The sequence below is a fragment of the Geotrypetes seraphini genome, chromosome 7, assembly GCF_902459505.1.
Source record: "Geotrypetes seraphini chromosome 7, aGeoSer1.1, whole genome shotgun sequence".
NCBI classification, from domain to species: domain Eukaryota; kingdom Metazoa; phylum Chordata; class Amphibia; order Gymnophiona; family Dermophiidae; genus Geotrypetes; species Geotrypetes seraphini.
In genome coordinates, this window is record NC_047090.1 from 185,231,045 (window position 1) to 185,243,595 (window position 12,551).

The 12,551-nt window shown below is 49.4% G+C and overlaps 1 protein-coding gene across 1 annotated transcript in view; it reads left to right on the forward strand.

Annotated features, from left to right (window-relative positions):
* LOC117364262 (phospholipase B1, membrane-associated-like) overlaps window positions 1-11,685 on the forward strand; it is a 296,571-nt gene extending 284,886 nt beyond the window's left edge. The window contains exon 17 of the mRNA XM_033953278.1: window positions 11,106-11,685. Coding sequence (XP_033809169.1) covers window positions 11,106-11,210 — 105 coding nt within the window. The 3' untranslated portion in view covers window positions 11,211-11,685. The remainder of the gene's footprint in view (window positions 1-11,105) is intronic.
* The last annotated feature ends 866 nt before the right edge of the window (window positions 11,686-12,551 follow it).

Sequence of the window (12,551 nt, forward strand, 5' to 3'; positions counted from 1 at the left end):
TTTTCAAGTTGTTCATAAACACCCTTTTGATGCGGTGGAATCCCCAGAAAGAGGTGCTGGGGGTGAAGCTGCCTGGTTGGCAGCGGCGTGCAGCAGTATGTTGTAGTGGTTGAACCCAGTCACTCTGAACAAAGGGGTCCCTCTGCAGGTCTTGGACTGGGTGATCCTAATCATGGACACGAGTCTCTCCGGCCGGGATGCAGTTTGCATGGCGGTCCTGGTCCAGGGCTACTGGATGGCGCAGGAGAGCAGATGGTCCATCAATCGACTGGAGCTGCGAGCGATCCATTTAGCTCTACTGAGATTTTAAGGGTGTCTCTGCCAGAAGGCTGTCTGTGTGTTCTCGGACAATGCAATGGCTGTTGCCTATGTCAACTGTCAGGGGGGTACAAGGAGTCCCCTGCTGGGCTTGGAGGCTCAGTTACTCTTGTTTGGGCAAAACGATATCTGTTGGCCTTGTCCGCGGCTCATGTGGCTGGCATATACAACGTTCAGACAGACTTTCTCAGTCGTCAGACTCTGGACATTGGAGAATGGTTCTACCTTCAATCTGACGGTGTATTTTCAGAACAGATTTTTCAGCCGATGATGGGAGGTTGGCAGCGAAGGACTCGATGCTCTGGTTCAGCCTTAGCCTGAAAGGAAACTTCTTTATGTCTTTCCCCCATTGCCTATGATAGGGCCAGGTCTGGTGATCCTTGTGGCTCTGGACTGGGCCAGGGGACCTTGGTATGCAGACCTTGTGAGACCTCGGAGAGAGGTCTGTGTCTTCCTTGCCATCGGAGGTTGCTCAGGCAGGGGCCAATTGCACTTTAAGATCTGGACCGCTTTGGTCTTTTGGCCTGGCGGGCAGCCATGATGGCCAGGGGTTATTCCTCTGAGGTTTATCGCCACGCTCCTGCAGAGCAAGCGGTAATCGACTGTATTGGCCTACGCAAAAGCCTGGAGGTGTTTTTAGGCTTGATGTGCGGGGGGTCAGGTGGACCCTTTGGTACCATTGGTGGCTCATGTTCTGGACTTCCTGCAGGCTGGCCTCAGGAAGGGTCTGACAGTCTCTTCTCTACGTGTTCAGATTTTGGGACTCTCCTGTTTAGGGCCCTCTTCGTTCAGGGGTCCTGTGGCTTCTCACCCGGATGTTGTCCGGTTCTTGAGGGGGGCTGGGAGGCTGAGGCCTCCCTTGTGACTGCCTTGCCTGTCATGGAACCTGACTCGTGCGCCCTATGAACCCCTGCATGGGATTTCTCTGTATGATCTTACCATTAAGACTGTCTTCCTGGTGGCAGTCACATCAGCAAGGCGAGTGTCAGAGCTTCAGGCTTTGTCATGCAGAGATCATTTTCTTCGCATCACGGAGTCTGCGGTGATTTTGAGCACTGTGCCTACTTCTCTTCCAGAAGTGGTTTCCACTTTCCACATCATTCAGGAAGTTCTTTTGCCAGCCTTTGTTCCTTCAGGTTCCAGTTCTCAGGACCATGTTTTGAGGTCTCTGGATGTACGGCATCTCATTTTGAGATACCTAGAGGTCACTAACAACTTCTGTCTGTCGGACCATCAGTTTATCCTGGCGGGCCCTGCATGTCAGGGTTGACCTGCTTCCAAAGCTACCATTTCATGTTGGATACGTGCGGTCATTTCCACGGCCTATGTGGCGGTGGGGAAGAAGCCTCCCCTTGGGGTGGAGGTTCACTCTACCAGAGGAATGGCTTCCTTGAGGGCTGAATCTCATGCGGTCTCGCCTGAGGATGTTTGTTAGGCGGCCACGTAGGCTTCCCTTCATACCTTTTCCAGGTTTTACATGCTTGATGTGGCGGCTAAGGGTGATACAGCCTTTGGCACTTCTGTTCTCGCAGCGGGCTCATTGAGCCCCCGCCTGAGATTTGGGACTGCTTTGATACATCCCTCAAGTTCAGCCTCCAGAGGGATTGTACAAGAATGAAAGATTAGGTTTCTTACCTCTGCTAATCTTCCTTCTTGTAAATCTCCTCTAGAGGCTGAACTCCCGCCCATCTGTTTTGTCCAATTCGCAGGTCACCTCTTCAGTAACTGGTAAGCTGGATTTCTGTCTTTGACCAGCCTCACCAAGAACTACATGCGTAGTCCCTTTGTAAGGTTTAAGGGTTGGTGGGGGTTCCCGAGGGGGGGAGGGGGGCCCCTTCTGATTTTCAGGCTGTGTCTACATTCCATAAATTTCCTTTGTTTTGCAGTTTTATAATGTTTACATTATGTGTTTGATTACAGTTGGCCTTTTTTGATCATAGTTTTTAGTGTAATAATTTATTGAGCAGAATTGACTGGTAGCGGTTGTTCCCGCGCTCTCTCTTTCTTTTCTTCTGTTTCTTGTTGTCATAGATCTACCTGGCTTTTCTACTAACTAAGCATGACAGGAAACTCCCAGACAGGAAGCCCAAAGGGGAGGAATCAAGTTTTAGTAACCGTGCAGCAGAAGCTACCAGACATACAACCCTCTAGTTCAGCCTCCAGAGGAGATTTACAAGAAGTAAGATTAGCAGAGATAAGAAGCCTAATCTTTCATTCCAGATGCCAGGGAAGAAATGCAGGGGGGTTAGCACCCAAGAAAGGGATCTGGTTGTCATTGTAGACAATACGATGAAACCTTCTGCCCTGTGTATGGAGTAAGCCAAAAAAAGCAAACAAGATGCTAGGAAATATTTTAAAAGGGATGGTTAACAAGACTAAGAATGTTATAATGCCACTGTATCGCTCTATGGTGCGACCTCACCTGGAGTATTGCATTCAATTCTGGTCTTCTTATCTCAAGAAAGATATAGCGGCACTAGAAAAGGTTCAAAGAAGAGCGACCAAGATGGTAAAGGAGATGGAACACCTCTCGTATGAGGAAAGACTAAAATGAAGAGGGCTCTTCAGCTTGGAAAAGAGATGGCTGAGGGGAGATATGATTAAAGTTTACAAAATCTTGAGTGGAGTAGAATGGGTGCGAGTGAATCGATTTTCCACTCTATGAAAAATTACAAAGACTAGGGGACATCCAATGAAGTTACAGGGAAAGGCTTTTAAAACAAACGGGAGGAAACATTTTTTCACTCAGAGAATAGTTAAGCTCTGGAATATATTGCCAGAGGATGTGGTAAGAGCGGATAGCGTAGCTGGTTTTAAGAAAAGGTTTGGATAAATTTCTGGAGGAAAAGGCCATAGTCTGTTATTAAAACAATGGGGGAAGCCACTGCTTGCCCTGGATTGGTAGCATGGAATGTTGCTACTCTTTGGGATTCCAGAACCTTGCTATTATTTAGGATTCTGCATGGAATCTTGCTACTCCTTGGGTTTTGGCCAGGTACTAGTGACCTGGATTGGCCACCATGAGAACGGGCTACTGGGCTTGATGGACCCAGTAAGGCTGTTCTTATGTGAGGTCAGATGCTTATGCACGGTGAATAGACAGTCCTATAATCAAGGATGTTTCAACCTTGAGTTGTTGTTACAGGCCAAAGCACAAGTGACTCTGAACAAAGGGACAGAGAGGAGGAGCTCACAAGGCAGGGGGAGGGGTGCAAAAGAGAAACCAATAGGAACAGAGCTTAGCAACAGGTAGCAAAGAAAAGGTAACACCTTGCTGACCTTGTCAGGGCAAAGGTATAGAAATAACCAGGAAGTCTCTCCAGACCAGACCAGGACCCAACCAAGTGCATTAAAATGTATCAATGGTGTAGAGCAGAGATGGTTTAAGGTTGAAAGCCTACTTAGAAAAAATAGAAAACGCAGGGTTGTTCAGTTGCAGAAGGTTGTCTGGAATTGTGGACAATTTAGTTCTTGCAGAATTAGTTTTGTGTGACCTGCTGCTTTGGTAGAATAAATACTGAGTGCTGGGAGATGCACAGGGTATGATATGACATCACAGTTAGTTCTCAGTCTTCACACATTGGTAAGAAGGAACAACTCGTGTGTCTGGACTGGTCTGGAGGGACTTAAGGAAAGAAAATTAGCAAGTTAGACCTACTTTAACCTTCCTGGGCTATAGTATCATGAGCCTTATTTACCATTACTCAAGGTTTTTGTATCCTCTTACATAGTAATTGTAGCAAACCCAAGCAAAGAAGAAGGACCACAGACAAAATTGAAAAACAAAAGCACAAAGTGGAACACAAGCCTCTGGATGTCCAGGAGAACAAATTTATTCAAATAGTCAATTAAAATCCAATAAAAGCAACCTCAGGATTTATTTAGGTATGAAATGTGTCATTTAGTCATTGTAGCAACAGGTCCTGACTAGGGCTACAGACTGAATCTCTCTCTGAAACTCAAGCTAACATGGACCTTAAGTTGGCTATTAAGTGTAGATGAGTGATAGCTGAGGCACCCTTCTCCGGGTCTAGGACGATTCATTGTGGCTGTTTCAGCATGATGAACTGGCTGCAATGAATTGTCCAATTTCAGCATTTGGGGGGCAATGCCCACCAGCACCCCCACCCCCAATAATTCTGCACTATCCCCCTCCCACACCCCAAAATTATACACTCCCTTTCTTCTCCGTATTTGCAATCTAGCACCTTTGTAGTTGCTGGCAGAAATCTCAGGACCTAGGGGCAGAAGCTGCCACCAGAGCTACAGTACGGTCCATGTAATCTATCCTCACAGATGGGATCGGAGGCCAATCCAGTTGGGAGGAAGGACACAAAGCCTAATCCTCTGACCTCTACCAAGATCAGCAGGTGTGAGTTAAGCCCTAGTTTGGAATTGGAATGGGATGATTCATTGCTGTGCTGAAACGTTCTACGATGAAACGGATGCGATGAATTGTCCCATTCCACCCATCTCCCCCTAGAGATTGTGAACACCAGCTCGACAGCATCAGGCTGCATTGCCAGAGGTTGAGGTTAGAGCATATAGTGCGGTTGGTTATAAGAAAGGTTTGGACAATTTCCTGGAAGAAAAGTCCATAGTCTGTTATTGAGAGACGTGGGGGAAGCCACTGCTTGCACTGGATCGGTAGCTTGGAGTGCTGCTACTCTTTGGGTTTTGGCCAGGTACTAAGGACCTGGATTGGCCACTGCAAGAATGGACTACTGGGCTTGTTGGACCATTGGCTATTCTTATGTTCTTATCTTCAGTCCTGGCCCCAAATATAGTTTTCTTCCTGTATAAGCCACTGGGATGACTCCAGTTATGGCAAGCGGAGCTATAGTTATCCTGACCCAAATTCTGGTACCTTTCTTCTGTCTTAGCTCCTTCCCCATCTCAAATCGTCACCTTCTTTAGCACTCTCCAGACCAGTAGAGGTTAATCTTTACGAATGGGTATATATCCAATCAAGACCAGCAGGTGGAGACTGAAAACAAAACTGTGGGACAGTATATAATATACTCCCTTCTCTATTTACATCAGTCTTCAGCAGGTGTTGAGTAAGCTGTACCCATCTCCCTTGGTAGGGCTTTTGGAATTTGTTTGGAGTTTTTTTCTAGTCCCTGTTTTTGGCCGGACAGAGCTTGGGTGGACCCTGTTTGGGGGTCCGTCCGACCTCGGGGGTGTCAAACCCGGCGGGTCTCGAGCGAGGTCCCTCCCCCCAATTCCTCCACCTCCCCAAATTTTTTTAGAGGAGCCTCAGCAATAAGCGTTGCCCCCTAACTCAAGCAAGGCATATTGCTTTGAGAGCCTGTGGAGCCTGTTCTGAAAAAAAAAAAAAAAAATCCTAAGGTAGTGCTGGTCTGGAGGGTTGTTTCCCTTTAAGAAAACTGTATTTTACTGTATTTTTCATCTAACCGGCACTTTATTTCTAGCTAGGTCGCGTATGGAGCAATGAGCACTTCGAAAGGGAAAAAGTGCTCATTGTGCTCCAGATGCGAGGCACTCGCGGCCGGCCTGTGCAAGTGGTGTTCAAGCCGGTGTGGTGGAGGAGCTCCGTCGGCAGCGGCTGCAGGCGCCCAGAGCTCCCCGCCGATGGTGCCTCGCGAGTCAGCTTGGAGCAGTGGGGAAACCCGGTCTTCCCCAATCGCCCACGAAGGGATTCCCCGAACCATCGACGGTCGGTTTGCAAGGGATTCCCTCTCAGCTGATTTTTTTGACAGCTGATGCCGACTTGTCTGTTTTAGCGGCTGGGACTATTCAGACTTCTCAGCCGCTACAGGCTATGGAGGGAGCATTTTTGGCGGGAAAGTCACCATTTTCTCAGTCTGGCCCCTCCATTTTATCTGCAACCTCAGGTGACCTTCCCCCTGTATTGGAAAAACAGGGGCAGATAGTCCCTTGGGCCCCCGGGGGTTTTTCCCCTGATTTCATTTTTTCTCTATGCAGAGCCTATTTTCAGGCGGCTGGGGCTCCCGGATGCACACAGGGGGTTTCGGGGAGTGGGGTTTCTTCCTGTGGCTTTGCCTCCCTCGTCTGCTGTGGCGTCCCCTCCTCTTCCACCCTCGTCCAAGCGCCCGAGGGTGTCTTGGGATGAGGATTTATGGTCTGAGGAGCGTGTCGGCCTGGATGAGGACTTGGACCCTTTTGAGGATTTCCAGGATCCTCTCGAGGGGACGGCCGCTGGCAGTGGGTTGTCGGGTTTCCCAACCTCCGGTGACGAGGCGTCCGTGGTGCACCTTTTTCAGAGGGATGAGCTACCAGACCTGATTCAACAGGTTTCATTGGTATTGCGTTTTGAGGAAGCGCCACTGGAGACTCCGCGTGTGGAGGGCCCTCTACTCAGGGGGATCCGTACCGTTTCCCGCTCTTTTCCTATGCATCAGGATATTCGGGATATTGTATTGTCACAGTGGAAAACGCCAGAGGCGCCGTTTCGGTTGGCACGCGCCATAGCTCGTTTGTATCCCATCCCAGAGGGGGATCGGGCTATGTTGAAGTCAGCAGTGGTTGACGCGGTGGTTTCGGCGATTTCTAAACGGCATACTGTGCCTGTTGAAGGCGGTTCTGCCTTGTGGGACTCTGAGGAGCGCAAGTTGGAGACCATTCTTAAGCAGAATTTTCAGGTTTCTGATTTTGGGGGCTGGTGGCTCGCGCCGTTTTTCGGTGGGCTGAGCTTGTCCTGGATCGGGAGTCTGATGACTGGTCCTTGGTGGATCAGGAGGTGGTGAAGATTGAGATGGCTGCCTCGTTCCTCTCGGATGCTCTTTATGACTTGGTGTGGATCCCGGCTAAGTCTATGGCCTTTGGCATGGCCGCGAGGCGTATTTTGTGGCTTTGCGCTTGGTCAGTGGATGCAGCATCCAAAGCTAAGCTTACTAAATTTTCCTTTCGGGGATCTTTTTGGTTTGAAGAGGACTTAGATAAGTTGCTTCTGACTCTGACGGACTCTAAGGTGCCCCGTGTGCCTGAGAACCGTGCCCGCCCGGCATCTCGGGGTGGCACTGCCCGGGGATATTTGCGGGAGTTCCACAAGTATCGCCCTGGGTGTGGGGCTGCTTCTTTCCCAGCTCTGGGGTTTTCCCGGGGTCGGTTTTATCGGGGAGCCTGTCAGGGGCTGGGAATCCCTCCGCCGGTTCCCCCACTATCCGTCCTGCACAATGACGCCTTGCTGGCGCCCCCTATGATTCCAGTAGGGGCACGGCTGCGCGAAAATTTTCCCAAGTGGGCCGAGATCACGTCCGATCAGTGGGTCCTGGAGGTGGTGCGGGACGGTTATGCCCTGGAGTTTGCCCCTCTTGCCGGATCTTTTCCTAGCCTCTCCATGTCAGGCGACTTGGAAGACACAGGCCTTTAGCCAGACCCTTCAGCGCTTGCTAGATCTCAGAGCAGTTGTTCCAGTATCCCCTCAGGAGTGTGGCACCAGCAGGTACTCCATTTACTTTGTGTTGCCCAAGAAGGAAGGGGACCTTTCGGCCCATCCTGGATTTGAAGAGGGTCAACAGGGCTCTCAAGATTCCCTCTTTTCACATGGAAACACTGCGGTCGGTCATTCTGGCGATTCAGCCGGGGGAGTATCTCACTTCTCTCGATCTGACGGAAGCCTACTTGCATGTTCCCATTCGAGCCTCTCATCAGCGCTTCCTTCACTTTGCGATCTTGGGTCGGCACTATCAGTTCTGTGCGCTTCTCTGTGGCCTGGCCATGGCTCCCCGGAATTTCACCAAGGTGATGGTGGTCATCACGGCGGCCTTGCGGTCAGAGGGCTTACTGGTGCACCCCTACCTGGACGACTGGTTGATTCGGGCAAAGTCATTGCAAGGAGAGTTCCCGGGTTACGGCTCGGGTGGTGGAGTTTCTCCGGTCATTGGGCTGGGTGGTCAACCTTTCCAAGAGTCGGTTGGTCCCAGCTCAGCGTCTGGAGTACCTTGGGGTTCTATTCAACACCTCCTTGGGGAAGGTCTTCCTGCCAGAGGCCCGGGTGAGCAAATTGTAGTCTCAGATTCGCCTTCTTTTGGCGTCTCGGTGTTCTCGGGTGCGGGATTTCCTCCAAGTCTTGGGGTCGATGGTGGCGTCCCTGGACGTAGTGAGGTGGGTGCGGGCCCACATGCGTCCTCTTCAGTATGCTCTGCTCCGGAGGTGGTCACCCCAGAGGCATGGTTTGGATGCCCCTGTCCCTCTGCGAGGCTTGGCGTGCTGCAGTCTTCGTTGGTGGCTCCAGACCTCTCATCTGGTTCAGGGGGTGAGTCTGGATCTCCTGCAGTGGAAGGTGCAAGTCTCCTCAGTTGGGGGTCACTCAGCTCAGGGCCTCTGGTCCATGGAGGAGGCATCCTGGTCGATCAACGTGTTGGAGACCAGAGCGGTCCGTCTGGCGCTGTTGGTCTTCCGCTCCCTTTTGTTGGGTAAGTCGGTCAGAGTCCTGTCGGACAATGCCATGGCGGTGGCTTATGTCAATCGTCAGGGGGGGACCAAGAGCACTCAGGTGGCGCAGGAGGCGGCTTGGCTCTTGCTTTGGGCGGAGATCCACCTTCTGGATCTCTCGGCCTCTCACATAGCCAGGGTGGAAAATGTTCAGGCGGACTTCCTCAGTCGTCACTTCTTAGATCCCGGAGAGTGGTGTCTCAGCTCCGTGGCCTTTCAGTTGATAGTGCAGGCTTGGGGTCAGCCCCTGAAGGACCTGATGGCCACGAGTGGCAACGCCAAATTGCCCCGCTTCTTCAGTCGTCGCAGGGACGGTCTAGCCGAGGGTCTGGATTCTCTGGTTGAACCATTGCCAAAGGAGGGGCTGTTGTACGTGTTCCCTCCATGGCCATTAGTGGGCAGAGTTCTTCTCCGAATTGTGCACCATCCGGGTCTGGTGGTTCTGGTGGCTCCGGATTGGCCTCGACGTCTGTGGTATGCGGATCTGGTGAGGCATCTGGTGGCGGATCCTCTCCCTCTGCCTCTCTTGGACGACCTTCTGACACAGGGTCCCATTCCCATGTTCAACCCGTCTCCCTTCTGTCTTACGGCTTGGCTCTTGAAAGGGGTCGCCTTCGTAAGAAGAGGTATTCAGATAAGGTGATTTCTACGCTCTTGGGGTCCCGGAGGCTTTCTACCTCTCGGGCTTATGTGCGGGTTTGGCGTCTCTTTGAGGGGTGGTGCCAGGCGTGGGGAGTGGTCTCTTTTTGCGCTTCCCTGCCTACCATCCTAGAGTTCTTGCAGGCTGGCCTGGATAGAGGCCTGGCTTGGTCTCTCCGGGTTCAGCTTGCGGCCTTGTCTGCCTTTCGGGGGTTAGTGACAAGTCAGCGTTTGACAGCCATTCCTGATGTGATTCACTTTTTGCGGGCGGCCAAGTTGCTCAGGCCTCCCATGCAGCCCTCAGTTCCATCTTGGGATCTCAATCTGGTTCTATCTGTTTTGGTGTGCCCGCCTTTCGAACCGTTGGGCAGCTGTTCTTTGAAGGACCTTACTCTGAAGGCGGTCTTTTTGGTGGCCATTACTTCCGCTAGGCGTGTTTCTGAGCTACAAGCTTTCTCTTGTAGGGCTCCCTTTTTGGAGTTTTCTAGGGAGCGGGTTGTCTTGAGGCCGGTTCCTTCCTTTCTGCTGAAAGTAGTTACTCCTTTTCATGTCAATCAATCTGTAGTCCTCCTGGTCTTGGGTAGTCAGGAGGGCTCTTCTGAGCAAAGACAGCTGCGCAAGCTAGATGTCAGTCGGGTTCTTCGCTCTTATGTGCAACGGACCCAGGATATCAGGAAATCCAATCATCTTTGTCCTTCTGGCAGGTCCTCGCCGGAGGGCTGGCGCTTCTAAAGCTACTATTGCGCGCTGGATCAAAGAGACTATTGCTTCGGCTTTATCTTCTGAGGCAGAAGCCTGTTCTGGAGTTTCTCAAAGCTCATTCCACTCGGGGTCAGGCGATTTCTTAGGCTGAGTCGTCGCTCGTGCCTTACGTGGACATTTGTAAGGCTGTGGTTTGGTCTTCCTTGCATTCCTTTGTCAGACACTATCGGGTAGATGATCAGGCGCGTCGGGACGCGGTGTTCGGTGAACGTGTTCTGGTGTCTGCCCTTCGGGGGTCCTGCCCTTAAGAGGGACTGCTTTGGTACGTCCCATTCGTAAAGATTAACCTCTACTAGTCTGGAGAGTGCTAAAGAAGGAGAAATTAGGTTCTTACCTGCTAATTTACTTTCTTTCAGCTTCTCGAGACCAGTAGAGGTCCCCACCCTGTCTGTTATTGTTGTGTTGGGGCTTTTGCGTGGGCAGTTTTGTTTTTTGCTGCGGGTTCTAGTATTTTTCTAGGGCTGGGGAGTATTAAAGAACAGCGGCTGTGGCTCAGCTGGCGAGCTGTGGGGACATTTTTCCCTCTGCATTTTCCAACAGTTTTGGGTATGTTAGTTGTTACTCCTCTTCGAAGTATTGTTATTTCTGTTTCCAGTTCTTCTGCTTGGCTATTCGGCAGACTGATGTAAATAGAGAAGGGAGTATATTATATACTGTCCCACAGTTTTGTTTTCAGTCTCCACCTGCTGGTCATGATTGGATATATACCCATTCGTAAAGATTAACCTCTACTGGTCTGGAGAAGCTAAAAGAAAGTAAATTAGCAGGTAAGAACCTAATTTCTCCTTTCTGTCCCATTCCCTTTCTACTTTGTGCTCTCTGTGAAATAAAACCCATATGTTTCTGCTGGTTTTTCATCATTAAGAAAAGAAATGCCAATAAATTTTCCAAGTGCTCAGTGAAGACATAATGCCTTGATTAACTTCATCCTGTATACTAATGCTTTAATATTTATTTTGGAACAGTTGCATCCATACCTCTACACCCGGAAATCTCTGGCCTCTCTTGCACTGAATGGCTCTTACTCCATCATCTTGCTCATCTTCATCTTGGAATTAGGATTTTGGTGATTCCTGAAGGATCCTCACCATGGAGTATCATCCCTGTGTAAAAGTAAAATTTTGCAGCAAGATACGTATAGGGGGCTGCTAGCAGGCTCCATTTTTTTGAGGACTGCACCGATGAACACCCATCAGGGAATTAAGAACTACAAGTCCCAGCATGCACCACAATAAAACCAGGACTTTGCCAAAATGCCCTGAATAAATAGAAGCTTATGGTGACACTACTTGGTTGTTGATTAAGCATTACATTTAAGAGGGATTGTGTTATGGCTAGAAATAGGGACATTCATGAGATCGCAACTCATCCTCGTGCATTCTCAGTTGCAGGTCAACAGTTGTGGCATGTGCTGCCTGAGGGATTACTTCAGAAAGGGTTTTATTGTATTTTGCAAGAAGTTGAGAACTGTTGTATTTCCTGTTGCATATACTTGAATTTTGATGTTAACGTTTTAATATTTACAAATGTAGGTTTGTAACTCAGCTAAGGATAGATGAAACATAAATATATTTGATGGACTGAATGAACAATTCTATTGTGTATCAATAGAAACAGGAACATCAGTTGCAGATGTCCTGATTTTGTCCCTGTCCAGTTCTCCTGATATCCAACCGACACTTTGCCCTTTCCCCTGTGCCTTTCTACCCCAGGCCTACCCTACCTCCTCCTCTTCCAGCTTGCTTTCAGTTCAGTTAACACAGTGGTCTCAAACTCGCGGCCCGCCAGGTACTATTTTGAGGCCCTCGGTATGGTATCATAGTCACAAAAGTAAAATAAAACCGTTTCTTGATCATATGTCTCTTTAGCTATAAATTACAATATTATTATTAAGACTTAGCAAAGAGGAAAGATTTATAAACTATAAAGAGTTTTATCTCATGCAAAATTGTCATTTCTTTAATAAGACATTAACTACTTTTTTCTGAGGCCCTCCAATTACCGACAAATCCAAAATGTGGCCCTACAAAGGGTTTGAGTTTGAGACCACTGAGTTAACAGTAGCAGTGGTACAAACTCTCTTCAGTAACAGGAACTTTGTGAAAATAAAGCCGGGCATGACATGAGGCCTTTACTGTACTGCAGCGAAAGGTACATGTGCTGGTTAAAGGGTCAGTAGCCGGGTAGCAAATCTACCCATTCCAAAACAGCCTTAACGCTCAGGACTCATGTGCCAACATCCCTCTTAAGAAAAGGCGGCACTGCTTTTCTCTTACTGAGCACTAGAGAACCAATGGGAAAACAGAATAAACCAGCTTGCTACAGATCCCTACCCAGGATATGATGGCAGAATGAGACAATAAAACACAAGTGATAATCGCGCAGTGGCCCATTTTGGGAAAAACAAGTTA